Genomic DNA, 25842 nt, shown 5'->3' on the forward strand with positions numbered 1-25842 from the left:
CCCACGCCAAGCTAGGTTTGATTGTCATCTCTATTTACTGAATTAGGTATTCATAAACGGGAAAAAGTCTTGAGTGGAATGCTTCATGGCTTGTGATATACTTGTCTGCTGGTGATTTTGTACATTTCGTAAGGACTGTACATACTACATAGGTCCAGTTTACAAGAGTTGAATAGCATCGCATCTGTCTCCACAAAGTGGATCTAAGACGTGGGCAAACATGGATATAGTGCGTGGAAGCTATATGAAACAAGTTATTGCTGTGGGAAGTGCCGTTCCCCGAGTGAAGCAGTCCTAAATGCCACGCGATTTTAATCATAATCGCCACTATCAAACCGTTGCCAGGAGCAACCAGGAGGGGACAACACATTGCTCCCGTCAACAAATGAAATCGCTCCCAGGAGTCTCTCGGAGAATACTGCATCCCATAACCCCATACACATTAGATCCACACATTCCTCACCCTTTCATCGACAACTCTCGCCACCTCCCAGCACTAGGCCTTGCCGAACGCAGGTCGCGACACGGCTTCGACATACCGGCCCCGCAACAGCGCGAAGTGCAGGCGGCTTCTTCGACCCAATCTTCCACCATGGCCACCACCGACGGCGCCTCTTCGATCACGGTCACGGTCCGCGTCCGGCCTTTTACGATTCGCGAAGCAGCTCAAATCACCAAAACCGATGACGGCCCCCTGTTCCTTGGTGATGGATCGCTGGCAGGCGTGCCCACACCAAAGCTCAACCAGAAAGGGATCCGGTCCATTGTCAAGGTGATTGACGACCGGTGTCTGTATGTACTAATTTTTAGTTGCTGGCTATATATGGGTCCACTGTCCCGACTGACGCATTTCATCCACCAGAGTGTTTGACCCTCCCGAGGACAATCCTGTCCAGAAATTCTCCCGGTCCGTCGTTCCCCAAGGCAAGCGTGTCAAGGATCAGACCTTCGCCTTCGATCGTATTTTCGACCAGAATGCCTCACAGGGTGAGGTATACGAATCCACCACCCGCAACCTCCTCGATAGTGTCTTGGAAGGTTACAATGCCACGGTATTTGCATACGGTGCGACAGGATGTGGAAAGACACATACCATCACTGGAACGGCGCAGCAACCTGGTATTATTTTCATGACAATGCAGGAGCTATTTGAGCGGATTGACGACAGATCGGGTGAAAAGTCGACTGAGATTTCGCTTTCATACCTGGAGATCTACAACGAAACCATTCGCGATTTGCTTCTTCCCGGGGGAGCCAAGGGTGGGCTCATGCTGCGTGAAGACGTCAACCAAACAGTTTCGGTACCTGGCCTGTCGAGTCACCACCCGCAAAATGTGCAGGAAGTCATGGATATGATTATGCGAGGAAATGAATGCCGTACTATGTCACCAACAGAGGCCAACGCGACTTCTTCCCGATCCCACGCTGTTCTTCAAATCAATGTTGCGCAAAAAGACCGAAACGCCGATGTCAACGAACCACATACTATGGCCACACTGAGCATCATCGACCTTGCCGGTAGTGAGCGAGCCAGTGCCACCAAGAACCGAGGCGAGCGCCTTCTCGAAGGTGCGAACATCAACAAGTCCCTGCTGGCTTTGGGAAGCTGCATCAATGCTCTCTGCGACCCCCGGAAGCGCAACCACATCCCTTATCGAAACTCGAAACTCACTCGACTACTCAAATTCGCTCTTGGTGGCAATTGCAAAACGGTCATGATTGTTTGTGTTAGTCCGTCCAGCCAGCATTTCGATGAGACACAAAACACCCTACGCTACGCCAACCGCGCGAAGAACATCCAGACTAAGGTCACCCGAAACGTTTTCAATGTCAATCGCCACGTTAAGGACTTTTTGGTCAAGATTGACGAGCAGATGAAATTAATCACCGAACTCAAAGCACAGCAGAAGGAATCGGAGAATCTGGCATTCACCAAATTCAAGAAGCAGACAGAGAAAAAAGACGCTGTTATGCGCGAGGGCGTTGCTCGTATTCGCACTGCTTACGACCATTGCTTGCCGGAGAGACAAGAGAGGACGAACCATATGCTCAAGCTCAGACAGATCAGCCGCAGGATCGGTATTCTGTCTTCGTGGATCGCAGCATTCGATACCGTGTGTGCCTCACGCGAGGATGGAGAAGGAATCGCCAACCTGTATGCCATTCGCAAAAGTGCCCAGGGTATTCTCCTTGAATTGGAAAGCAGCAGACATCATTACAACCAGCGATTGTCCAAGAGCACTTGGGATCGAGCGATGAACTCGGCAGTTGAAAATGCGACCAAGCAACTTCAAGAATTTGAAATCAGTGATGCGAGTGACTACGCAAACTTGGATAGAGAAGCCGAGCTTCTCAAATCCAACGCGGAGCGCGAGTCACTGTCTGCAGTTATCGAGCAAGACAAAGCTGGTGAAGCTATTGCTGTACAGCTGCTTCTCCAGGCACAATTTGAAATGATGACATCAATTGAGGACATCATGCAGCTGAACGCAACTGAAGCCATTCAGAAGGGACGCGTGATTCTCGCGAAGATGCTGGAAGACTGCTCGAACGCCGCATCAAACCTCGTGAAGCCTGATGGTAGCCTACCCGCAATTCCCACAAGTCCAGTGAAGGTCGCCAGCCCGCCGAAGCCGAAAAAACGATTCAGCCTGGTGAGCATGCCGCCACCAATGAAGACTCTCCAGCCCTCTGTTCAAATCGCGCCAACAGCCCCTCTCTCTCCAATCAAGGGTTCGCCGCGTCGCCGAAAGGCTGGTGCTGGTCGCAAGAATGTCACCTTTTCACCCAAGAAAACTCAATCCAAGCCTACCAAGAGATCCGTCCGTTGGAAGGATGATGAAGAGGACGCCCCTCTGACCGAATACCAAAAGTCGCCTCAGAAGACAGAATCTGTGGACGGGGATAGCGGAGAAGACCCTTTCGAGCCTACCCTGCCGCGGGGCGCATCGCCCATTCCGCGAAACATCCCCAGGATCGTTAGTCCATCAGGAATCGCTGCACCTGCCGCACTATCAGATGAACCGACATTGAACATTCAAAAGAACAGCAGCCGCTTCAAGGCTGGATTCCTTTCCAAGAGACCAGGCAGCTCTCCTCTGGCACCCCCTCCAACTGCTTCTCTCCCTCTCACCAATCGTGAAAGCTCCCCACTCCGCGACATCGAAGGCAGCAGTTTCTTGAACCGTGCCTCGACTGACCGTCCCTCTCGCATTGCCGTTCGAAGCCCGAGCGGTAACTTCTCAAGCAGTCCTGTGCCTGACAACAAGGACAACTGGAAGTCTGACAAAGAAGACGCGATTAAGATCAACTCTGCCATGCGTCGCATCTCCAGTGGGCACTTTGGTCCTTCTGCCAACGCTTTGCGGGTCCATCGTCGCCGCAGTCCTAGCTCCAGTACATATGGCAGCTCTCCTAGCGAGGGTAACATGTTCACCGCATCCCAGGCCCGCCGCATGGTGAAGAGCGATCGGGAGGTTGAGGCTAAGCCCCGGGTGTTTAGTCCGCATACCCTGCCGGTAATGAAGAACACCGCGCGTCGGACCACGCTGGGAGGAGAAATTCGACCACGACATGCCAGCCTCTCAAGCAGAGATGCTTTACGACTTACTGCCATGGCTACACCATCGGTCGGCCGTCCCTCGGACTGGTCTTCTGGTGGACTGCGCTAGAGGTTGACTTGTTTCTTTTTGCATTGCTCGATAATGATATGGCGTTGACATGGCTTGGCGTACCCGATACCACATTTTCCTTTTTTGTTGCTCTCTCGTTTCTACAGTCATGGGTGGATCTCACGGTTGTTTATTTTTTTTTTCTTTGTCGTTTCTCTCTTGTCGTTGACTACGTTCACCATTGGCGCAGTGCCGTCTTTTCATTTCACTTAACATATTATCTCTCGGAGTGTACATTAACGATGTTGCTTTTTCATTACCACAAACCAAGTTTTGTTGAGTATGCACTTTATACTTGTGTAGGAAGCTATGACTGATAGCCCTATCTCGGGCCAATTTACCCGATCCAATAACTGTTCAAGCTGCTTTGTCAGAACATGGATGACGCCATTTCATCATAGCGTTCCTCAAGCTGGACTTTATTATTTGAACCATAACCCTTGCTTAACCGGAGATTTCTAGTTTTGTTTTTATTCTAGAAGAAACCACAGTGATCGCGCCATCCGAAAAAATCTTCCTTAGCTCGACCCATCTTGAGCACGTCAACTTCGTTCCCCACTCCCGGCACTTTTACCGTCCCCACAAGAGTTTCTGCAGATGACTTTCGCACCGATCGCCTCAACACTCTTCTCACGACTCGTCCGCCCATTCTCAATTAGCGCTCCAATTCTATCTCTGACACCGGAACAACAGTCGCGCAAAATGTCTACCGAACAAGCCACCGTCGCAGCTGGCTGCTTCTGGGGTGTCGAGCACCTGTACCGCAAGACTTTTGGCAACGGCAAGGGTTTGCTGGATGCGCAAGTCGGATACTCCGGCGGACAGACCTCTGATCCCTCATACCGTGCTGTGTGCACCGGTTCCACAGGCCGTAAGTCGTTTTCTCTTTAAGCCTAAGCTCCACGCCCTTACGACAAACTCTCACAAAATTTGGCTGAGTCGCGCGCGCGAGCGCGGGGAATAAATTTTGCATGGTATACTAATTTTTTCCTTAGATGCCGAAGCCCTTAAGATCACCTATGACCCTTCCATCGTCTCCTACCGCCAGCTCCTTGAATTCTTCTACCGCATGCACGACGCCTCAACCTTGAACCGCCAGGGCGGAGATATCGGCACACAGTACCGCAGCGTTATTTTCACACATGGTCCCGAACAGCAGAAGATTGCTGAGGAGATCACTAAGAAGGTTAGCGATCAGTGGTATAAAATGCCTGTCTCGACTGAGGTCGTGCCTGCGGGTCAGTGGTGGAGTGCAGAGGAGTACCACCAGTTGTACTTGAACAAGAACCCGGCCGGCTATGAGTGCCCTGCACAGTATGTCTTCTGGAAACCTGCATCTGGGCTTCTTCGATTACTGACTTGACCTTTCTGCTAGCTTCGTGCGCGATTTCCCTCCTCTTTCGGATTGACTTTGTTCTTCAAAGATATAAGGATACGAGATTTCTGGAGACAAAAATATTTTGGCGTTTATGACATGAATTTATTAATTTTGCCCATGGACAGGGTATGAGTTTTATCTGGTGCAGCGAATACCTGGCTCAACCTCGGTCGAAGCTTTTGCTTCTTTTTTATTCCTATACTGACAAGCTTCCGCAAATGCTTTTGAGTTCAACCTTGGAAGTGCTATTTCAAAATTATATTCTTAACTACATATAACTTGAGATCAGGTTGGGGACATACTATACTTCGTGAAAATCCAAGCTCATAAAAAAATTTCTTTGTTTTGATGCCATTTTTAATTAAATAGACCTTGCGAAAGCGGGTCTAATACATTTTAGGTTCAGAGTGTATATACTAGCTTTGAGAGACCCAATACCAGAAAGGTCCCGGAACTAATAAGTCTCTCGACGAAGTATCCGATCCTAAGGTTATTTTCTACTCTCTTCTCCTCTTTATTGCCTTGAGCAGATATACGTGATCTTGTTCATTGCTCTCTTACTAGTATAGTCCCGCCGCTTTCGCTAAGGCCTTGAAGCTAATTGCAAAATTATCCCATCAATGCGATTCATACCACAGATGAATAGCCTCTCTGGGATGGAATAAGGGAGACATCTGACAATTTTCCGTTACTGCGCTCTCTACTATTTGAGAAAAGTCTTCCCTGACAGAGACTTTGTAGATGAAGGCCAGATTGTGGTGGAATTCAATTGACTGAATTGGCGGACGAAGGAGATGAAGACCGAAGACATCACATCACTACTATTTCCATAAAATTATCCAGCTACATGACCCGTAGTCCAACTCTCATCTGCCCGCGACCTCCACGGTTCGCGCGCAAATAATAAGGAATGAAGCACAAATCATGACTTTCCCCAGTGACCTTGTTTTGAGGTTCGGCCACGATCCGTTTGTTCCAAGCCGATGTGTCTAGCTCACCGGGAGCGCCATTTTCAGCGATGATAGCCACATATGAGTCAGGTTGAGACCGGGATTCTTCCCGCAAAGGTGCCGTGGTATCAAATACTGTGCTCTTGAAATGATTCTGCTCCCACGGATGATCAACATCCTCAACGCAGTATACAATCGGTCCCCTTGTGACATATGCCACAGGCTGTAGGGTCATAGGATGGGGCTGAGCAACACGCGGTTGCATGGGGCAGGAAAGTCGAAACTGTGGGTTTCGCTTAAGCCACTCTGCGGTCAGGTACAGATATCCGTTTCGAACATCCAGCTGCTCAGGACGAGGGGTGATCTTTTCATTGACACGAATTAGCTCCTGTAGCAGCGAGGGAACAACATTCAATCAGACAAGGGGGGATATTACCTCCCATGAGGTCGCCCAACCAGGGATTCTCAAACGTAACTGTAGATCCACTGGGGGCCCATCCTTGCCAGTACGCACGGCAAACTCCACGTCACCATTCCATGGCCAGTTCGTCTTTTGTTCAATCTCAACAATTGACCCAGAGACTTCAAAGCTGAGAGTAGCTGACGTATATAGGTGCACGTTCACAATAGCACTTTGCTCCGTTACATGACGAGTCCAGAGATAACCCCAAGGAAGCCCATAGTGCGGGTGACATTAGGCGGGCAACAGGCGACTTCAAACCACTCGTGGCGCTGGGAGATGTCCTGGTCTGAAGAGCCTAACTGATTGACATAAGTAAAGGCTTTTCCATCTAAGCTCATACCAGTCAAAACTGCATTGTAAAGACAGAGCTCCATCATATCCGCGTAATCGCTGTTCAAATCAATCTGACTCACATTTAGCACGCAACCAAAGTGTATAGAGGGCATAAGTAGGACATACCTGGAGCAGTCGCTCAGCGAGCATCATTACCCCAATGGCAGCACAAGTCTCAGCGTAACATCCGCCTTCGTCGGTACTTTGGGGTAAGAAGTAATCAATTCCAAAGCCTTCCCACTTCTTCATAGATCCAATACCACCTGTGGCATAAGACTTTTTCTCCACCATATTAGACCATAATCGGTGGACCACAGGTAGGAACTTCATTCCAAATTCACTATCAGGCTTGGAAATGTGTACTAGATCTGTGACTGCCGTGAGAAGATACATGGCACGAACAGAATGACCTTCAATTGTCTGTTGGTCGACGATCGGTTCGTGAGCTTGTTGATACCTTTTTGAATATTAGCATGACCTAACCTCGTAAAGTCCACTCGCCGACTTGAATCATATTCGTACCAATAGCTTCTTGCGGCAGGAAAGTATGCGGGTAGCATATGTTCATTTTCACCACGAGCTTCTGCTTCCACATCATAATAATGCCTTTTATCCTTCCCTCCTTGGGGGTTTCCTCTCTCTTCGATAAAGAATTGGGCTAATTTTAGATGCTTTGGCTCTCCTGTAACCTTATATAGGCGTAAAAGAGCTAGTTCTATCTCTGGATGACCAGGATAGCCAGGGATTTGACCATCCTGAGCACCGAAAGTAGCAACTAGAAGATCCACATATTTGAGAATAGGTGACAGCAGTTCCTCATTCTTATAATAGTGGTGGTGAGCTAGGGCACCTTCAATAAGGTGGCCTGCATTATAGCTTTTAGCAAATAATGTTCGTTAGTTCGGCTTATATCACAAGGGGTGAGTATTCTGGAAGTACGTACAGTTCGTGCATATCTCTCAAATTGGTAAAGCGCTTTTCCGGCTCGACAACCGTGTAGTGAATATTGAGGTAGCCATCTGGTTGCTGTGCCTCCCGGATCATCTGCACTAACTCCTTGACGGCTGCATCAATTTCGGGATCGAAATGATCCATAAGCAAATTACAAGCACCTTCAATCCACTTGGCGACATCTGAATCCCAAAACTGATGATTTGGTACAGGGTATGACGTGGGTGGCTCCGAATAGCAGGGGTGCCACTTCAGTTTGAACGCATCATAGCGACCAGTTCGCTTGAGCATCTGAAGTTGATGCTGTAGCGTTTGAGCTCGAACGACTTCACGACGAGAGTCCCAGAACGAACCTGGCGCAAACTTCGTCGCAGCAAAACTCTCCTGAGGGTAGTCCATGATGTTCCGATTTGTTTTCGATTGAAATAAAGATAGTCTTCTCGAAACTAGGTTGTGTTCCGAGCTTCTCTTATACATGCATAAATTAGGGCGCCACCGGCAATGCACAATCGGAAATGAAGTGACCCCACAGTTACCGTGAAACCTCCAAAACTGTCCGTTTGTGATGCTCCTTGGGGCTAAACTCCGGCGGGGGGCCGGAAGCCGACAGCCGACATTGAAAGCCATGAAGCTTATCTTTCCTGCAATTTTGATACATACCTCACTGGCTCTATGATTGGTTGTTGACTGACATCAGTGGCGGCAGGGAGTGTAAGCTAATCGCGTTCATTCATCTCAATGTTCACTTCTTCTTTCTGTTGATCCATGATGAATTGCACCTCAATTGAACCCTACAGCAATGTGTAGTTCATAACTCTGTTATATATTCTTTTGTTGAAGTAGGACTGTTCCAAAAAGTTCCGTGCCATGGTTGTCGACTTCATAGCATCGTTTCTCCTTACTAAGGCTCTCCTTCCACTTTGCCCTCCGAAACTCCCCACTCCTGTCCCCACAAAATCAAAGCAGTAAATATGATATCGCGGAGACCCCGCATATAGCCCAGACGATCATTACCTCGGGATTTTGTTTCCCGAAGCACCCCGGTGCCAAGTTCATATTTGCACAATGTATCATATATCTACCGATAAATAAGGAAGATCACAAACACTAGAGAGCTACATTTCACAACAATTCGTGTCGAAATGGGTCTTGTGAATACATTCCTTCCGAAGGAAGACCGGTAGGCTCCATTCCGACACCCTCGCATCTACTTCAAAAGATGCTCGACTAATGTGAAAATTAGATTTGCGGCCTTGTTGCTGTATGGAATGGTCTTTTGTACTTGTTTCAATGGATATGATGCTGGCATCATGACCGTGATCTTGGCCGATGACCAATTCATTAGCTACTATGGAATCAATGACGCCAAGTCCGGTCTGGTAGCGGTGATCCCCTGGGTTATGACAGGTAAGTTGTGGTACTTGGCATGCGCCAGACGTGATTTGTAATGACAATCGTCGATGGGTAGCGGTGGCCCAGATATTCTTCGGAGGCATACTCGCCAGCTGGCGAGGACGTCTGTGGGCATTGCGGATTGCAATCTGCATTGTGATTATTGGAGTGTATGAGACCATTCCCACAAGTCATTTGATATGTTGACTGACACCGATATAGGGTAGTCGAAGTCGTTCCGAATAACTTTGGTGTCTTGATCCTGGGCAGACTTATAACGTGAGATCTACATCAAATGAACGTTTCCTTCAGGTATTAACACATCTATAGTGGTTTAGGCACTGGCTGCTTATCTATCGCTAGTAACCTCTATGTCGCCGAGTGTGCGCCCACCAAGCTTCGAGGCAGTTTTGTCGGAACCGTTTCACAATTTGGTTATCAGCTAGGCACACTTATTGCCTTTTGGTCTGGCTACGGAATGTCTTTCCATAAGTCCCCATACAACATTGCATGGCGTGTATCAAACATCGTCCAGATACCGATTGGTATGGCCTTTATCGTCGTCTCGTTCTGGTATCCTGAGAGTCCTCGATATCTACTTGAAAAGTACCCCGACACACCTGAGCGGGCTCTTGAGGTATTCTGCAAGCTAAGATCAGGATCGATCACCGACGAGCGCATTTCTACAGAGTTCCATGAATTGGTTGCCTCGTACGAATACCGCCGTCAATGCGAGCCAGGATATATTGGCCTTCTAAAAGATAAGACAATGCGCAAGCGTCTTGTTTTTGGGTTTTATGCTGCAGGACTTCAGCAGGTATGTTTTTACTCTTCCTCCTATGTTGAAGTATATGAAAGACTAATATAGATATAGTGTGGTGGCATTGCAGCGCTTACTATGTACGCCACGACAATCTACAAAAGTCTCGGGTGGGACTCTGGCTCACAAGCGCTAGCCATCAATGGCATACAGTCTTGCCTCCAGTTGCTTATTGTGTTGGTTAACACTTTTACCGTGGAGCGGTTCGGTAGACGAGGTCTACTATTGGCTGGTTTTTTAATTCAGTCACTATCGCTCTTAGTCATGAGTAGTCTTTGTACTGCTTTCCCTTCAAATGGAAACAGATCTGCTGCGATTGCGGAGGTTGCCATGCTCTTCATTGTCGGCTTGACATATTGCTGGTCCAATGGTCCCATCGCATCTACGGTCGTCTCGGAAATTTTCCCCCAACATGTTCGAGATAAGGTGAGTGATTTGAGTGGAGATACACTTGTCCTCATCGTGCGATAGCGACACTAGGAAAACTTACTCATCGTTTATCATGCTAGGCCTATGGACTTTCGATGCTTGGCCAAACGTGCTGGCTCATCGTGCTAACAGAATCATGGCCTTCCTTCAATGGCACTGTTGGGGGTAAAAGCTATTGGCTTTTGTTTGGCCTCAACGCGGCGGCGGGTGTAAGTTGAACCTGATTGTCTAACATAAGGATATGGCTGATTATTCCCAGATTTCGGTCTACTTTGTTCTCCCCGAGACCAAAGGTGTCTCTCTGGAGCGGATGGAAAACATCTTCGGGGGCACGGACTATGTCGAGGCTGGCGAAGCTCAAGCCTCTCTGAAGCTCGAGGACCGGGCATATATAAACGGAGATCAAAAGACGCTCACTAATCACGTCGAAAACACTCCCACTGACCCATCACCGCAAAGAGTCTAGGGCTTGACATACAGGGGCTTTTACTTGAAAAACCTTATGCAACCGTGAAGTCTGTCAAGCCACTGACTTCTAAGCTCACTATGGTGCCTTCTGCAATAAAGACATGCATATCCTATCCAGAAGACCCGGTGCAGTCTAAAAGGCTGCAATTCGCTTTGGTAATGTCGACCAATTAAGAGCCTGGGAAGAATGGAGATGAAGCAGACTGACCCTTAGAGGTGGGAAAATTCTAGTAGGCTTAATTCACTGGAAGATATTCCGGCATTTTCCATGTGGTGCGTCAATATTATAGTTGCATAGAGCCGGCATTCAAGTATGCATTAAAGTGGTCATAAAAACTCATCTCCAGCCCTGGAGGATCAATGTAAGCCGGTGCCCTTTCCAGAAGTAGCCTGACAACACTATCATGTCCGTTCTCAACAGCCCAGGATAAGGGTGTCATGCCTATCCTATCTCCAAGATCCAAGTCAGCGCCCTTTTCCAGAAGCAATTTAACAACACTCTCATGTCCGCTCCCTGCAGCCCGAGATAACGGCGATCTACCCAATTCATCTTTTAAATCAAAGTAGGCGCCCTTTTGCAGAAGCAACTTAACAACACTCTCGTGTCCGCTCTCTGCAGCCATAGATAACGGCGTTTTACCCCGTTTATCTCTCAAATCAAATTCGGCGCCCTTTTCCAGAAGCAATTCAACAACACTACCATGTCCGCGCTGTGCTGCCCAGGTCAACGATGTTTTGCCCTCTCCATCGCCCAAATCAAAGTTGGCGCCCTTTTGCAGAAGCAGCTTAACAATACTCTCATGTCCGCTCCGTCCAGCCCATGAGAGCGGTGTTTTGCCCTCTCCATCGCCCAAATCAAAGTTGGCGCCCTTTTGCAGAAGCAACTCAACAACACTCTCGTGTCCGCTCTGTGCAGCCAGAGATAACGGCGTTTTACCCCAATCATCTTTCAAATCCAAGTCAGCGCCCTTTTCCAGAAGCATCTCAACCACACTCTCATGTCCGCTCTTTGCAGCCAGAGATAACGGCGTTCTACCCCAATCATCTTTCAAATCCAAGTCAGCGCCCTTTTCCAGAAGCATCTTAACCACACACTCATGTTCATTGTGCGCAGCCCAGAATAGCGGCGTTTTGTCTTCTTTATCTCTAGAATCAATGTCGGCGCCCTTTTCTAGAAGCATCTCAACCACACTCTCATGTCCATTGTGCGCAGCCCACAATAGCGGCGTTTTGTCTTTTTTATCTCTAGAATCAAAGTCGGCGCCCTTGTCCAGGAACAGTTTGACAATAATCCCACGTCCTTTCTCTGCAGCCCAGGATAGTGGCGTGCGAGCGAAGGTATCCATGGAATTCAGAGTCGCTTTATGTTCAAGAAGGCTATTTGCTGTCTCGCTTAGCCCAAACCAGGCCGCCAAGTGCAAACCTGTAGCCATTGCTGGTCCAAGTTGACTGTAGCCTATCATATAGTCCTGTTCGAAGTAGTCCTGAATTCGTTCCTGCGAAACTGCCAGAGCCTGGACTGAAGCAGAGATCTTCAAGTCACTCTCGAAGAACGCGTGACATAGGTTTCTGGTGTCTGTCTCAGCTCCACGAGCATGGCACCCCCAATTATGTGCTGCGTATTCATAAAGTGGATATTGTTCAAGCCGCATCTCATACTTCATATCAGTCATACAGTACCCTTTCTCGAATATGTCGAATGAGAGGTAAGTGACGCAGACAGTGGTCAAACGAAGATCTGCATCAGGGAACCAAGCGAATTGCTTTCTTTCAAGGTATTCTTGCGTCGTGTAGTGAACCAAACGAATCACCTGGTTTTCTTCATCGACCGCAACCAGTCCGGCGCAAACCGAGACTATGAATCTATAGCTGGTAATGTTTTCTTGATCAAGAAAGCTTTGGCCTTCTTCCACTGCTAGCGCCTCCTGAAGTTCTCGAATACTAAGTCGTCTCTTGGCACAAGTGATCCACATCAAAACGTTCATAGCAAGCTTTGACGCCTCAGGATCCTGCCCTTCGATTCGGCGTTTAGCATCCTCATACGCCTGGGCATATGCGTCAGGTCCCCTAGAAAGACTTTGCAGTGTTTCTTTAACTTTCTTGAGTGTCATCTTGGTCTTAATGGAGTCGAAGAGAAGCTGTGCCAACAGAAACCTGCGCTGATAATTAGCTCATACCCTTTTAATAAAGGGAGTTGAGACGGATCGACAGACATTCCATCCGCAACTTCTGCAATTATCTTCTTGATCTCTTCCTTGTATGATTGCAGGAGTTCTGATTCAGCTTGTAAGATGCGCCCTTCCAAATACTTGTGCAGATCGCTTTCATGGGCGCGAATACTCAAATGTTCTCCGATAAACATTTCCGTAATATCTGGTATTGGCCTTGCAGTGGCAAAAAGTTTCACAGCGCACTTCTTTTGGAGATCGAAGAGTTGAGATAAGAGCACATTTCGACAATCATCTACTGTCTGGCATTCATCAAGCGCATCAATGACCACGAAAACTGTTGTGTATCTTTTCGCTACAGTTTGTAAAGCTTTCGATAATTCGTTCATTGATGGCCGTGTGCGTCTGTCCCTGTGTTGTTCATAGAGCTTTGTCACGCTCTCTGGCACCGAACATGTTAATTGTTTGAGAATGCTCGCTAGTAGGTCTTCAGCCTTCTGTTCATCCTGCAGTCTGAAGTTACAGTAGACATAAGCTAGGCCTATACTTGGATCGCTCGAGCATTGTGCTGTGAGGTCTTCAATGACTATCGCAGTCAGAATGGTTTTACCAGCCCCGGGAATGCCTGAGCAGAATAGCGTTTGTTTTTCTGTTGTTCGCCATCTTTGGTATTCAGGTGATTGGAGGAGCCATTGGCCTGTTCCTGGTTGCCTCCGCTTAAGGAAATCACTTTGGTATGGTCCCTGATTGTTCTTAGTCAACCATTCGAGTGCTTCAATATCATCCCTCTTATTCAGCTTTGAGCTTATCGTTGCAAGACCCGCTTCAGCTCTCGACATAGTTTCATTGACTGTATAAAACATCAATACGAAGAGCAAGTATTAATAGTGGAGTTAGAGAAGGACTAACTGTCAAGAAAAAGCTCGCTTATTCTTTTCTCGTTCTCAACCCTAGTCGGGGCAAGTCGATAGAGAAGATCGCGTGCATAGGCAGCCGCTACCATAGCTGCGTACCCCTGCCACTCCTTGTTCTTATGGGAGTCGGAGTAGTCACAGATACCGCGAATGACTAGGCAAGAAAAATGGTTCATCAGTCCCGCCGCTTCCATTTCAAAGCACAAAACGCTCTCTTCTGCGGCAAGTTTATCTCGTATCAAAGCGTCTTTCATCAACTGGTTTGCGGAAGCAATCAAGCCATAGTGAATTGCCAGACTATCTTCATCATCCATCCGCTCCGGCCTCAGGACCAAATGAGCTGGATCGTCCCCGCAGATCACTGCACAGCTCGCGTCGTTTCCCAAGGGATGGAGGAATTCGCTTCGGTACAGTTTGTCGCTACATGGGTCTGGTCGTTTGTACTTCTTCCGCAATCTTGGCTTTCTCTCTAGAACACCGATGATGGCTTCTTCAAGTTTGTGTCCTTCTATCTCGTATTCACTCCGTAATCCGCTAATCACCGTACGCAGGGCTGTTGGAGGCTGGTTCAGGACTCCTGTTGGTTGGAAGGCTTGGTTTTGTATTGTTTTTCCAAAGTCGTACTGAAACACGCCACCATTCCCCTCACTGGGAGCGCTGACCACTATATCTCCCAGACGAACGTCATGCTGTGAGGATGGTGCACCACCGCCGATGCCAACCATCAGGCCGATCCTCACGTTAGGAAAGCTATGGAGCATGTCTCTTGCCACATTTGCTGCAGAAGAAGTTCCATACTCGCCATAAGGTAAGACAGCAATGACGACCTTGTGTTTTCCGATCTTTCCTACTGTATAGTCATTGTTGTCCGCAGGAGAAAGAGGTTCAGGTGCTGGGTGCTTTTCATCCAGAAAAGCTTGCGCCGCAGTGTACTCCGTGCTGATGGCGCAGATCCAGCCTATGGTATATTCCTTGGGGTCGGACATGGCTGGCTTGCGGAATGATAGAAGGAGCAAGAGGCGTAATCATTCGAATGGAATATACGCCAAGGGAATTTTTGGCCTTTCAGCCCCCAAAGGAGTGTCCCGTCCCGCGTGTCACGAACGCTTAGCGCTCTCTTTACCCCGCCCGATCTATATTGCTTTTTCTTGTCCTTTTATCCGACAAGATATATCGCCTATACACAGACAAACGAGCTAAGCTGTCAATGGGAAATAAGATAATTCTTCCTTGGTCTAGTACGACCGGGTATACATTGTATAGGATATGAGCCGCGGGATAGGATAGACCTTTTGTGTTTGATGCTACAAATAAGTATTCCATCCTTGGATCATTCTTTGAAATTTTCCGTATCAATAACTCAAATTCATCTGAAGGCAGATATTGATTCGATCATGTCTTTGGAGTCTCATCTTGCAGCGAAGCCCGTTCCGTCTCTTTTACGAGCTCATCAATATCGGTCGATGTGCCAGGCATGTGTAAGAATGAAACAACGGTCTGCCTCATCTCGTGAGGTCTAAAAGCATCGATGCTGCGAGGCCTGAGCCCTTCATCCAATGCTTCTCTTATTATCTCACTCCAGATTCCAGCGAATGTTTCTTTCCACTCATCAATGAATTCTTTCGCTTGGGCCTCCGTTTTAAACCTTTTGTGACATGAACCCTCCACCTTGTCGACTTCTTTCTCAGCACCGTATTTGCCACTTGATATTGTCAATATCAGTGAATGTGCCAGCAGGCATGATATAGGGATATTTACCGGTAAAGGGGATAGACTCCAGGATTGTCTCCATTCGCAACCGCATAGAACCCATTTCCACACACAGGGGTTGTGTCTTCATCTTCACTCTTTATAATCTCCCTTGGCTCGGTCACGCCCTTTTCTGTCATATACCTCCGGGCTGCTTGAAGGGTAGTGAAGCTTTTCGATATCGGTTTTTTATACCCTGTTATGCGGGGATGGGCATGTCCCCTGCAATTTGAGTCAGAGTAAGCTTGATCATTTCAATAGGAAAAGGGCAGAGTACCATGATGAGAATATCGTGGGCTCCTCGACACGGCCCTTGAAGATCGCGTAGTATTCTTTGTTTTTTCTACTTGGCGACATAACTCTTATTGCTCAGTATGAGACAGGATCGGAGAATAGCAAAGAGGCTGGGGTGCGTTGAGAAGAAGAACAGCAAATCCGCAGAATTCTTCTAACTGATAGTATTGTTATCCAAGTCTAGCCCAATTTAGCTTATCTGGCAGGCGGCATGTGATGGGCCGCGAGGTTCTAACTCTATGATTTGACCACGTATATGTCGTCAGAGCTAATGCACAGGATCCCTGACAGTGCATTGAATTAGGCGCCGCTTGGAATGAGGGCCATTATGATCGAAGCCGCTCTTCTGGTACTATCGCACAAGCCTAGCCGGATAAAAAACATCAATTTACTGCCTAACCAGAAGTGGAAGCTTGAGGTCAGTTGAAACACTTCTTCGAATAGTGCAGAATATATGCTGACACCAAGATGAGGCTCATTAAAGAATGATGTTTGAATATGACGTGCAAAATTGGTCAGACAAAGCATTCATCTGACACTTTTTCTTTGGCTCCGTTTTAAGAATGACAGACTGCTCCCAGTCCGTACAATTCTATTGTTGTTGAATGTCATTAGTAGGTTACTCTCAAAAATATAGGCCAGGAACTTTAACAAATCGGGCAGCATGCAAAACAGAGTGTGGTGAGAACTTGAGGATTGTGAAGACTCAATATTGATTTCGAACGCGCCTGTACTCCTAATCTTAACTCATCCTCAAAGCCGGGAGCAGCCCATGAAACTGGGGCACAACTGATCATCCTGCTGCGTATTCTCCACCATAATTCCCCATAAAGCTATATTCAACCATTGCATCGTATACGCGACAGCCTCAGACGTCCCTACCTCGGGATGGGCACGAGTTTATATAAGATACGCGAAGCTACAGTAAAGAAGCACATCTGCTTGTCTTCCGCCACAGCAGTGCTGTACTTAGAAATAGGCTTCAAGAAGCGAGGAAGGGATAAAGATGATCCAGCCATGGTAGTTGCTCCGACTGTGTCGTATGATGAAATTAGGTCCTCACGAACCAGATCTTTTCACCTCCCATTGCCCTCTCCCAGGCAATTCCCAAGGTACAAGGCTTTCCTTCAATGTCGATTCGAAATTCAGCATTGTAGACCTCGGGGCAAAAAGCACCAAAATCCTCGTTATGTGCCGAGATCATCAGGAAATGTTCCCCAGTCACATGCTGAAACGTAATATTTTCTGGCCAGGTCATATCCTTCCGGTCAGCGCGCAAAACACCTCCGCTATCCAAGTAAACGGTGACATCCTTGTATCCCGCGTGACTGTACGTGCCAGCAAATTCGTCCAATGGTAACGTGAGCGGAAGAGAAATTGGTGGGCGATAGTTGATTTTGTCCGCCACTCGTTTTTTTTCTTGCTCGACCAGTGACCAGTTTTGTCGATCCCAATCAAACCTCTGGGACTCAGGGACCCCGAGTCGCTCGTCGAGAAGATGGAACGCCAGTAACTGCGCGGCAAAATTGGAAGTTTGCGCTGTATTCGCCAGAATTATGACAGCAAATTGTAGTTCGGGGACCAGAAGGAGCTGTGCACCGAATGCATTCATGCCGCCAGTGTGCTCATAGATCTGAACCCCCTGGTAGACTGCAGTTCTCCAGCCTAGAGCATATGCCCTGGGGCCCGTAAAAGGGCGGCCTTCTGTTGGTATCAGGGTCCGTGGTTGCCACAGTTGGTGCACTGTTTCTTGACTCTGGAAGATGTTTTTCTCGACAAATGTTTGCGGGCGGAGAAAAGCACGCACCCACTTGGCGTAATCGAGGACGTTTGTGATGACCGACCCGGCACCAGAGACCTCCTCCAATGACATCCAGTCTACTTTGCGGTAGCTGTCATCATTCGAGGGGTCGCCACCATGACCGGAGTAGTAGTAGCCTTCGGCAAGGGTTGCAGAGGATGCTTGCGCATCATTCAAGGAGAAGTAAGTGCTGGTCAACCCGAGTGGCTCCCAGAAATAGCGAGCCAGACAGTCGCCCAGCCATTGACCCGTCACGGTCTCGATAATATGTGAGGCCACCACGTACATGAGGTTATTGTATTGAAACTTGGTACGGATCTTAGCTGTTAGCGGAAGGTGGGCGAGCTGACGGACGTTCTCGCGGACGCTGGTGCGATAGCTAGCGTGGTCGTGAGACGGGAGTCCTGTCCGATGCGACAGCGCATCTTCAACGGTAACCTGGTCCCCCGTGCCTTTATCTTGTAAAGCAAAATCACCAGGAATCAATTGGCTGACGGGTGTATCCCATTGGATCTTTGTTGCGGGATCCTCTGTCAGTTTGGCTAGCATTGCCGCAGTGAAGGCTTTGGTCGTGCTGCCTGCGTAGAAAAGAGTTGAGGGGGTGACTGGCGTGGAAGGCATGACTGCGAGTCCATATCCCTATGTTGGTGGTCTGCCATGTTAGCAACTGTGGGCTCTTTGATGCGTGAGACGAAAGGCTCCAAAGTCGTTCATGTAGCCTGATCATAGAGGGGTTGCGTACTTCTGCCCAGGTGTGATCGCCATCAACCACTGCGATGGCCATTCCAGGTACGTGCCATCGATCCAATGTTTGTTGGACTAAGGTTGCAAAGCTCTCTTCTTTCAGTGAGCATGGATAAACTTTCTTTGTCATGGCTTAGTACTTCTTATCACAAATATTTGCGAGAGGGCAATTCCTGGGGTTTTTTGCGCAATTGCTTAACTTCCGATCGAACTGCGGGGTATTTCTGTCCAGATAAAGAGGCTCCTCTAGCGATAAACACTTGTTCTTCACGTTCATAGTGGAAATTGCGTAATCCAACCACTGGTAACAGAAGTCACTAACGTGATCGACCCTTGCCCTGATTCATAATTTGGTACTTTACTGGCTTTTTCTTTAGTTACTTTTATCCTTTTTCACTCTCCTAAATTGGAAGCTAAGTCTGTTCAAATAAAATCTAGATAATGATGACTACATTGGGTGTTTATACAAAGGCTGTCGTGTTCACTAGCTCTAATGATTTCATCGCTGTTCTATTTTTTTAATAGTATTTACTCAATACAGATGATTCTAATAACCGTTTAGCTGCGTCACTAGCTTTTCCCAGTCCTAGTGCATATTGCACCCATTAGACGCGAGACCTATGCTTATCATTGACTATTGCGTGAATCTTGGTCAATCACAGATACGCGCCAAGAAAATTTCTTTTCCGACAGTAAGATCCACTCATTTTAGCTATAGCTCATTAAGAGTCCGATGTAGATCACGTGAGTGGCCCGTTAGCATGTCTGTTTTAGAATCCTCATGTTTATCCACCATCAAGTGCGGTATATCTTTACAATTTTCGGTTCCGATGATCCGCTTTACTCACTAGGATAAATGGAGTCTCTCGGGTCCGCAGTCTTTCGTACACATCTATCAAGATGATCTGTTTGTTCTATCAGGAGGGACGGGCCGAGGTTTCAGCAATTGATCAACGGTGTGAAATGGGGTGGAACTGTTTTTCTGCCGAGATTCCCTAAATTTGAGCCTTCTACCACGCGGCCTTGCGCCTGGTAAGGATAGATCAAAATATTGAAATAGAATCGGCCATCCTACTTCGTAAAATCCCAGTATCTTCTTTCCCTTTCTATTCTCCAAAATGGCATCACCTGAGGATCTGAAAATTCCCTGCTCTCGAAATCACGGTCTACAGATTGCCATCTCAGTCTTCTCTCCTGAAGATTGTCTCCGTCCACGGCCAGTGATCGTCATGGGTCATGGCATCGGCGCTATCAAAGCAGCCGGCCTGGCCCCATTCGCCCTGGCCTTCGCTGCCAAGGGATACTATGCAATAACTTTCGACTATTTGCACTTCGGAGAAAGCGATGGACAGCCACGCAACCTCCTATCAATATAGGGCGAGCTACAAGATTTTCGCGACGTAATTTCTTGGGCTCGACAGCAGCCTGATCGATTTGATTCCCAACGAATCGTTGCTTGGGGTTCTAGCTTTGGGGGCATGCATAGCACTGCCCTCATAGCGTCTGATCATGAGCTTGCCGGTGCAATCGGACAGTGTCCCTGCGTTGATAGCTTCGCAGCGTCAACGATGCAGCCTTTGTCGAAGTCTCTTCGTATCACTCAGATGGCATTATCTGACTGTGCACGGTCATTCTTTCGGAAGGAACCACTCTATATAAATCTGACAGGAGATGGGTCACCTGGATCGCCAGTGGCACTGATGGAAGGCTCAGAGGTGATGGAAGGGTGGCACAGGATCAGTCCATCGGGTGTCGACTTCCCGAACATCATTACTGCTCGATCTTTACTTGAGTTTCCCATGCATCGCCCAGTGTTAGATGTCAAAAAGAGTCGGAAGCCTTCTCTCATAGTGCTTCCGACATATGACAATCAGGCACCTTTGAAGGCGGCCGAGGCTGCAGTAAAAAATGCACCGTTTGGGGAGGCTTTGCGAGTTCCGGGTGGCCATTTTGACTTGTATGCTGGTGGCATTGCCTTTGATTCCAATCTTGCGGGTCAGCTCGCGTTTCTCGAGCGTATTCTTGTCTGATCTCAATCAATTATGATGGTGATGTAGTCCTTAGCAGATAAATTTTGTTTTACCGAGTATGTTTTTAGATTGGTGACGTGGTCTTAAATGTCTTGCAAAGGATTCACAATGGTACATGTGATGCCATACTGTAAGAATTAGCATAATGGAATTATAGAAAGACTGAGATCAAAGTGTCTCAATTTTTGAGAAGAATGTGATCTATATTCCCTGTTCTTTTCACTCTCGTGTAACTGTTAGACTTGAAAGTAAATCTTCTGCTTCATGATGAACAATTATATGCTAAAGAAAGGCAGAGAAACATCTAGAGACACAACAAACCTTCGTGTTCCAGACCTCAGGCCCAAATTCTGTTAGGAAATTCACTGAGATTCAAGGTTCTCCAAATATAAAAAGGATTATTTCCTGGCTATTATGCCAGGCAGATCACAATTTTCTACTGCCTCAGACCGTGCCAACAAGAACAACCACGATTCTCACTTTATTTATCCAAAGATCAATCTTTAAAGATGGATATCAACGACAACAACGAGAATGTCTCCGTCGCGTACGGTCCAGACAACAAATTACCACGTTCACTGCTTGACTCGGGTGCAACCCATCATATAAGCCCTTGTAAAGAGCTATTCACGGATCTCATCCCCCACAGGAAAGGGTTGGTAGGATTTGGAGGCCATAAACTCTATTCCATTGCCATTGGAACGATGAGGCTACCCTACACTGTCAAAGGCAAGAACCTTTTCCTTGAACTCCGTGGTGCTCTTCTCGTCGAGGGCGCCAGGAATACTCTCGTGTCTGTCTCCAAGCTCATCAAAGAATATCCGGATACGCGAGTCAGCTTCTCTTCTGATAGCTGTAGAGTCAAATTTGGAGACCGTAAAATTCGTCTCCGCTTATCAAGGGGACATTATGTGTTTGATCTGAGGACAGATCTGCCACTTGACAGTGGTACAAGTGCGGTTTAACATGACCTTCGCGAAAAGGGAGAACGGGTGCAAAAGAAGAGAGACGAGAGGACAAGGTTTGAAAGCCGGACAGTGTGAATACTGAGCTTGCAAGTGTATGAAACCTGGAAGTTGAACCTTGGAAGTAGCTACTGGTCTGGATGTTAGTCTGTGGTTTTTGACCTGCTATGCTACTGCGGCAAGAAAGGAAATGATTTCTCTGATTGGAAGTCCTGCTTTTATATATTATCGTAGCTGTATTATGCTTAAATGAAGCCATGGCAACTGTTGGCTGTATGTATAAATCAGAGCAATGAGTGTTGTGGAGATGCTGACCTAAGCGGGAAAGTGGCAAATACTGCGCTAACCCAAATAAGGGAAATGCATGACTAGCGCTGGTGCCTGAGCGGTAACACAATTCCCCCCCAGATTTTTTATGACGATCCAGCTATTGAAGCCTATGCAGCCCCCTACTGAACCCCTTACTGGATATGACACATTCCACCGTAACCAAGAGTAAACAGATAGAAAGCCACTGAGATCACCTGAAAAGCCACAACAAACATTCCTTCCAGAAGAATAGCGGTGGTTGCTGCGAGGCGTGAAATAATGTACTGTATTTATCCGGTATGGGCTGTTCCCCTGAGTTCCTCGTGCGGTCATCCGAGCTTCGAACTCTCCCGTCAGCACCACTTAAGGTTTACTTAGTACTGGATCGACAGTTGCTCGTTCCTGCAGAAATGGAACTGGAAATTCCAAGCAAGGTCTAAGCTGGTTTCTTGTTTTCTTGTTTTTTATTTTTATTTTTATTTTGTGTGTATCTATTTTCTTTTTTTTTTAAACCATTTGTGTGACCAAGACAGAGAGGATTCTGGTTTTGGTGCCGAGCCCAAGAGCGCCACTTTATTGCCAAAGGTTGGCGCCTAGCCTCGTTCCTTCGGGTCTTTGATTATGTCTTGGGGGCTTTCAGTAGGTCATGGGTATATATGGGTCCCTTAAATTTAAGCGGGGCACACTCGGCTTCACTTGCTATTCGAAAATTGAGTCGATACGGTACATGTACTGATGTCAGGTCGCACAGTCCCTGTGTCCCCATAGATGCTGTAATCCCATTGACGCTTTTCCACTTTTTCTATGGGTCGTCCCATATGTAATTCCCCCCTTATCGACACAAACGCCTGGGGCAATATCCATGTCTCACATCGGTACCAAGTCACCAAATCACAATCCCGCGGTTAATCTGCTCCAAATGAACCCTGAATGTCTACTCAGACTTGATTTTTTTTACCTTGGATCCATGGCTACATCTTCTTCTCAAAAATGAATGGGAAACCTACATCATTTAAAGCTCTCATGCCACGACTAAAAATAACCGGTAATTTACCCTGTAAGCAAATACCCAAAATACAGGGTGCGAGTCCCTTTCTCAGGGAAAAGTGGGGACATTGTCTTATCAAAGGGTCTTTTCTCCAGTTAAATCTGCCCAATTTAGTTTAGATCCACCATTAATTCCAAGGATTGTTTATGTAGTCTTGGGTTAAGGTAATATATGGGAGATGACCTCCCCGTTTTCTCTCCTCAACCCAGTCGACCTTCACGACACTCGTTCTCTAATTTCTAATTCCACAGTTCGCTCGTTTGTCTGTGGCCTTTTTTTATCTGATTTCCCTTTTTCTTGTACATTTCGTTTGATTATTTGATTCCCCCCCACTTCCGTACATAATCTGACACAATGGTCCGTTTCGTGACTGCTCTCCTGGCCCTGTCGGCAACCGCTTTGGCTACCACCACGTGCAGCTCCAGCAGCCAGTGCCCGGAAGACAAGCCCTGTTGCTCCCGTAAGTTTATCTATCACTTTCGAAATTGAACCAAACTCTGACTCCTACGCAGAATATGGCGAGTGCGGTACTGGCGCATACTGCCTCGGCGGTTGCGACATCCAGTCCTCCTACTCTATCGAGTCATGCGCTCCCATGCCGGTCTGTGAAAGCAAGAGCTACACCTGGGAAAACCTCGACAACTCCATCTTGAACACCAAGTACCTCGGAAATGCCAGCGCCGCCGATTGGACCTACAGCGGTTACCCCAAGATTGAGAACAGCTCCCTTCTCATGACCATGCCCAAGGAGTCCGTCGGAACTCTTTTCGCCAACAACCACTACATCTGGTACGGCAAGGTCTCCGGAAAGATCAAGTCCAGCCGTGGCAAGGGTGTCGTTACCGCTTTCATCCTGCTGTCCGATGTCAAGGACGAGATTGACTACGAGTGGGTTGGTGCCGACCTCACTGCTGTGCAGACCAACTACTACTGGCAGGGTGTTCTTGACTGTATGTGCCAATGAGCTTGAGACCATATCTGAATCTTCATGGAACAACACTAATTGACTTTGATTACAGGGCACAACAGCGCCAACGCCTCCGTGAGCGGCGAGGACACCTTCGATGACTGGCACACCTACGAGATCGACTGGCAGCCCGACCAGCTGCAGTGGATCATTGACGGCACCGTTATGCGCACTGTCAAGAAGTCCGATACCTACAACTCCACCTCCAAGCAATACCAGTACCCCCAGACCCCCTCCCGCCTGCAGATGTCTCTCTGGCCCGCCGGTCAGTCCAGCAACGCCGCCGGTACTATCGCCTGGGCTGGTGGTGAGATTGACTGGGACAGCGAGGATATCAAGGATACCGGTTACTACTACGCTACCATCGGTCAGATCGATGTCACTTGCTATTCTCTTCCCGACGGAACCACTACCACCGGCAACAACTCTTACGTTTACACCTCCAGCAACGCTATGGAGACCGATGTCGAGGTCACCGGTAACTCCACTGTTCTCGGCTCCCTGGGTGCTACCGGTCTGGACATGACCCTTGGTGCCGGCTCTAGCTCCGCCTCCAGCACCAGCAACAGCACCGACAGCGTCCCTACCAACTCCTCCGGTGGCTCCGGTCAACAGGGTCAGAGCACTGGAACCACCTCATCAGACGCTGACACCTCCGCCACCACCACCTCCAGCTCCTTCAGCCAGGGCACCACCAGCAACAGCGGAGCTGCCAACCAGAACGAGCGCGTTATGCGCGGCTCCTTCTTCGCCGTCCTGGTCGCGGTTGTGGCTCTTGTTGCGCTCTAAATGCATTGAATCAGGTTGGGATTTATCCAACCAGTTCATTTTTGTACCTTATTTTTCCACACTCTTCTCGAGTACATTTTTCAACCTCTTATGTCACCTTCCTTTCTCGACTTTCTCTGGACAACTTGAACAAATCCAACCTAATGAAGACTCGCTGTTTTACTGGGTTTCTGCTTTTCGATGTCATTGACATGTCCATCTTTCATGGTCTTTTATACCTCTTAGCGTTTTCATTTTTTACTACCCTACTGAGACCATTTCGTTCATTCATCCTTTCCCTTTGGTATATTCAACCTATGTTTAAATGTTTGTTTATGGCAGGCAGGATCACGTAGATCTTGCACGTTTGGAAATATGGTACCATGGAATGGATAATATGCACGCTTTATCAAAATCTGAAATTGACTTCTTTGAACTTATTCCATGCAACACCAAGCCGCACCGTGACGAATGCGGCTATGCGAGCTTTGATTTAAGCTTATAGCTGGTATCCAAGGGCGCTATATACTCCACTTGGTCTATATCTCTATATCCACGTGGAACTGGACAGAGGGAATGTACTTTTGTAAATTGGAGGCGCATAGTCACTGGAGTGGGTCAGGTATGTCGGTAACTAATTTTGCACACATACTTCTTTGATCCAACTTGCAGTCTTTCTCTATCAATCCTTTTCCTTTTCCCCGTAAGAAGCACATTTTATGAATGTACAGATTTAAGGCTGCTATAGGGTGAAGTAAAGTATAGTATCTGGCTACGAAACTCGCAGATTTTATTTTAGATGTAGTAGCCTGGGGCATTAGGAAGATACTTGGGTAAAAAATCGAGTAGGTACTCGGGCAGGTACTTGGATAGATGCTTGAGTAGGTATTCAGTTGTGAGACCCAAATACCTACCCTATTCTTATTTCCATTTCATAAAAGATATCAAAATTTGGGGGACAAAAGATTCGAAGACGTTCACTGTAAATCTATAACACCATCGAAGTGGGAAAGCTTCCTAAGTAGTGATTTGATGTATTTCTGGACCAGACTATACTAGCAATTTCATACCGCATTTCAATAAAGTTACCAGTGCATATGCCATCAAACATTGAATGACAGCATTAATCGTGAACGCATGAAAGGTCTGCTTGAAACTCTCATGCTACACCCACTAATCTACACGTGAATGAGATCATACCTTAATACCGTCACTACTGATATAGGCCCC

At 47.5% G+C, this 25842-nt stretch overlaps 11 protein-coding genes across 11 annotated transcripts; 7 read left to right on the forward strand and 4 right to left on the reverse strand.

The window, feature by feature from the left end:
• Positions 1-432: 432 nt before the first annotated feature.
• N7503_003216 (kinesin family protein) lies at positions 433-3671 on the forward strand (the record flags this gene model as incomplete). Its single annotated transcript, XM_057062763.1, has 2 exons — positions 433-792; positions 863-3671. The coding sequence occupies exons 1-2, from the start codon at positions 593-595 to the stop codon at positions 3669-3671; spliced, it is 3009 nt and encodes a 1002-aa protein (XP_056923678.1). The 5' UTR covers positions 433-592.
• A 597-nt stretch (positions 3672-4268) lies between these two features.
• N7503_003217 (peptide-methionine-S-sulfoxide reductase) lies at positions 4269-5091 on the forward strand (the record flags this gene model as incomplete). The annotated part of the gene is made up of 3 exons (XM_057062764.1): positions 4269-4542; positions 4667-4985; positions 5047-5091. The coding sequence occupies 3 exons, from the start codon at positions 4269-4271 to the stop codon at positions 5078-5080; spliced, it is 627 nt and encodes a 208-aa protein (XP_056923679.1). The 3' UTR covers positions 5081-5091.
• An 801-nt stretch (positions 5092-5892) lies between these two features.
• On the reverse strand, positions 5893-8145 carry N7503_003218 (glycoside hydrolase family 127 protein; the record flags this gene model as incomplete). Its single annotated transcript, XM_057062765.1, has 6 exons — positions 5893-6387; positions 6436-6589; positions 6646-6866; positions 6922-7252; positions 7318-7671; positions 7739-8145. 6 exons carry the CDS (start codon positions 8143-8145, stop codon positions 5893-5895), a joined length of 1962 nt encoding a protein of 653 aa, XP_056923680.1.
• Positions 8146-8888: 743 nt separating this feature from the next.
• On the forward strand, positions 8889-10853 carry N7503_003219 (uncharacterized protein; the record flags this gene model as incomplete). The annotated part of the gene is made up of 8 exons (XM_057062766.1): positions 8889-8926; positions 8990-9153; positions 9215-9308; positions 9361-9417; positions 9469-9955; positions 10013-10384; positions 10468-10596; positions 10647-10853. The coding sequence occupies 8 exons, from the start codon at positions 8889-8891 to the stop codon at positions 10851-10853; spliced, it is 1548 nt and encodes a 515-aa protein (XP_056923681.1).
• A 286-nt stretch (positions 10854-11139) lies between these two features.
• On the reverse strand, positions 11140-14923 carry N7503_003220 (ankyrin; the record flags this gene model as incomplete). The annotated part of the gene is made up of 3 exons (XM_057062767.1): positions 11140-13009; positions 13069-13873; positions 13933-14923. 3 exons carry the CDS (start codon positions 14921-14923, stop codon positions 11140-11142), a joined length of 3666 nt encoding a protein of 1221 aa, XP_056923682.1.
• A 406-nt stretch (positions 14924-15329) lies between these two features.
• On the reverse strand, positions 15330-16043 carry N7503_003221 (RNase H1/viroplasmin domain-containing protein; the record flags this gene model as incomplete). The annotated part of the gene is made up of 3 exons (XM_057062768.1): positions 15330-15639; positions 15696-15908; positions 15964-16043. 3 exons carry the CDS (start codon positions 16041-16043, stop codon positions 15330-15332), a joined length of 603 nt encoding a protein of 200 aa, XP_056923683.1.
• Positions 16044-17031: 988 nt separating this feature from the next.
• Positions 17032-18402, reverse strand: N7503_003222 (beta-lactamase/transpeptidase-like protein; the record flags this gene model as incomplete). The annotated part of the gene is made up of 1 exon (XM_057062769.1): positions 17032-18402. One exon carries the CDS (start codon positions 18400-18402, stop codon positions 17032-17034), a length of 1371 nt encoding a protein of 456 aa, XP_056923684.1.
• Positions 18403-19643: 1241 nt separating this feature from the next.
• N7503_003223 (alpha/beta fold family hydrolase) lies at positions 19644-19901 on the forward strand (the record flags this gene model as incomplete). Its single annotated transcript, XM_057062770.1, has 1 exon — positions 19644-19901. The coding sequence occupies one exon, from the start codon at positions 19644-19646 to the stop codon at positions 19899-19901; it is 258 nt and encodes an 85-aa protein (XP_056923685.1).
• A 192-nt stretch (positions 19902-20093) lies between these two features.
• On the forward strand, positions 20094-20555 carry N7503_003224 (alpha/beta fold family hydrolase; the record flags this gene model as incomplete). Its single annotated transcript, XM_057062771.1, has 1 exon — positions 20094-20555. One exon carries the CDS (start codon positions 20094-20096, stop codon positions 20553-20555), a length of 462 nt encoding a protein of 153 aa, XP_056923686.1.
• A 509-nt stretch (positions 20556-21064) lies between these two features.
• N7503_003225 (DNA-directed DNA polymerase) lies at positions 21065-21520 on the forward strand (the record flags this gene model as incomplete). Its single annotated transcript, XM_057062772.1, has 1 exon — positions 21065-21520. One exon carries the CDS (start codon positions 21065-21067, stop codon positions 21518-21520), a length of 456 nt encoding a protein of 151 aa, XP_056923687.1.
• A 1711-nt stretch (positions 21521-23231) lies between these two features.
• Positions 23232-24633, forward strand: utr2 (putative cell wall glucanase (Utr2); the record flags this gene model as incomplete). The annotated part of the gene is made up of 3 exons (XM_057062773.1): positions 23232-23337; positions 23390-23827; positions 23897-24633. 3 exons carry the CDS (start codon positions 23232-23234, stop codon positions 24631-24633), a joined length of 1281 nt encoding a protein of 426 aa, XP_056923688.1.
• Between the last annotated feature and the right edge of the window lie 1209 nt (positions 24634-25842).

This window comes from Penicillium pulvis, assembly GCF_028828015.1.
Source record: "Penicillium pulvis strain IBT 33274 chromosome Unknown contig_1_segment0_segment0, whole genome shotgun sequence".
NCBI classification, from domain to species: Eukaryota; Fungi; Ascomycota; class Eurotiomycetes; order Eurotiales; family Aspergillaceae; genus Penicillium; species Penicillium pulvis.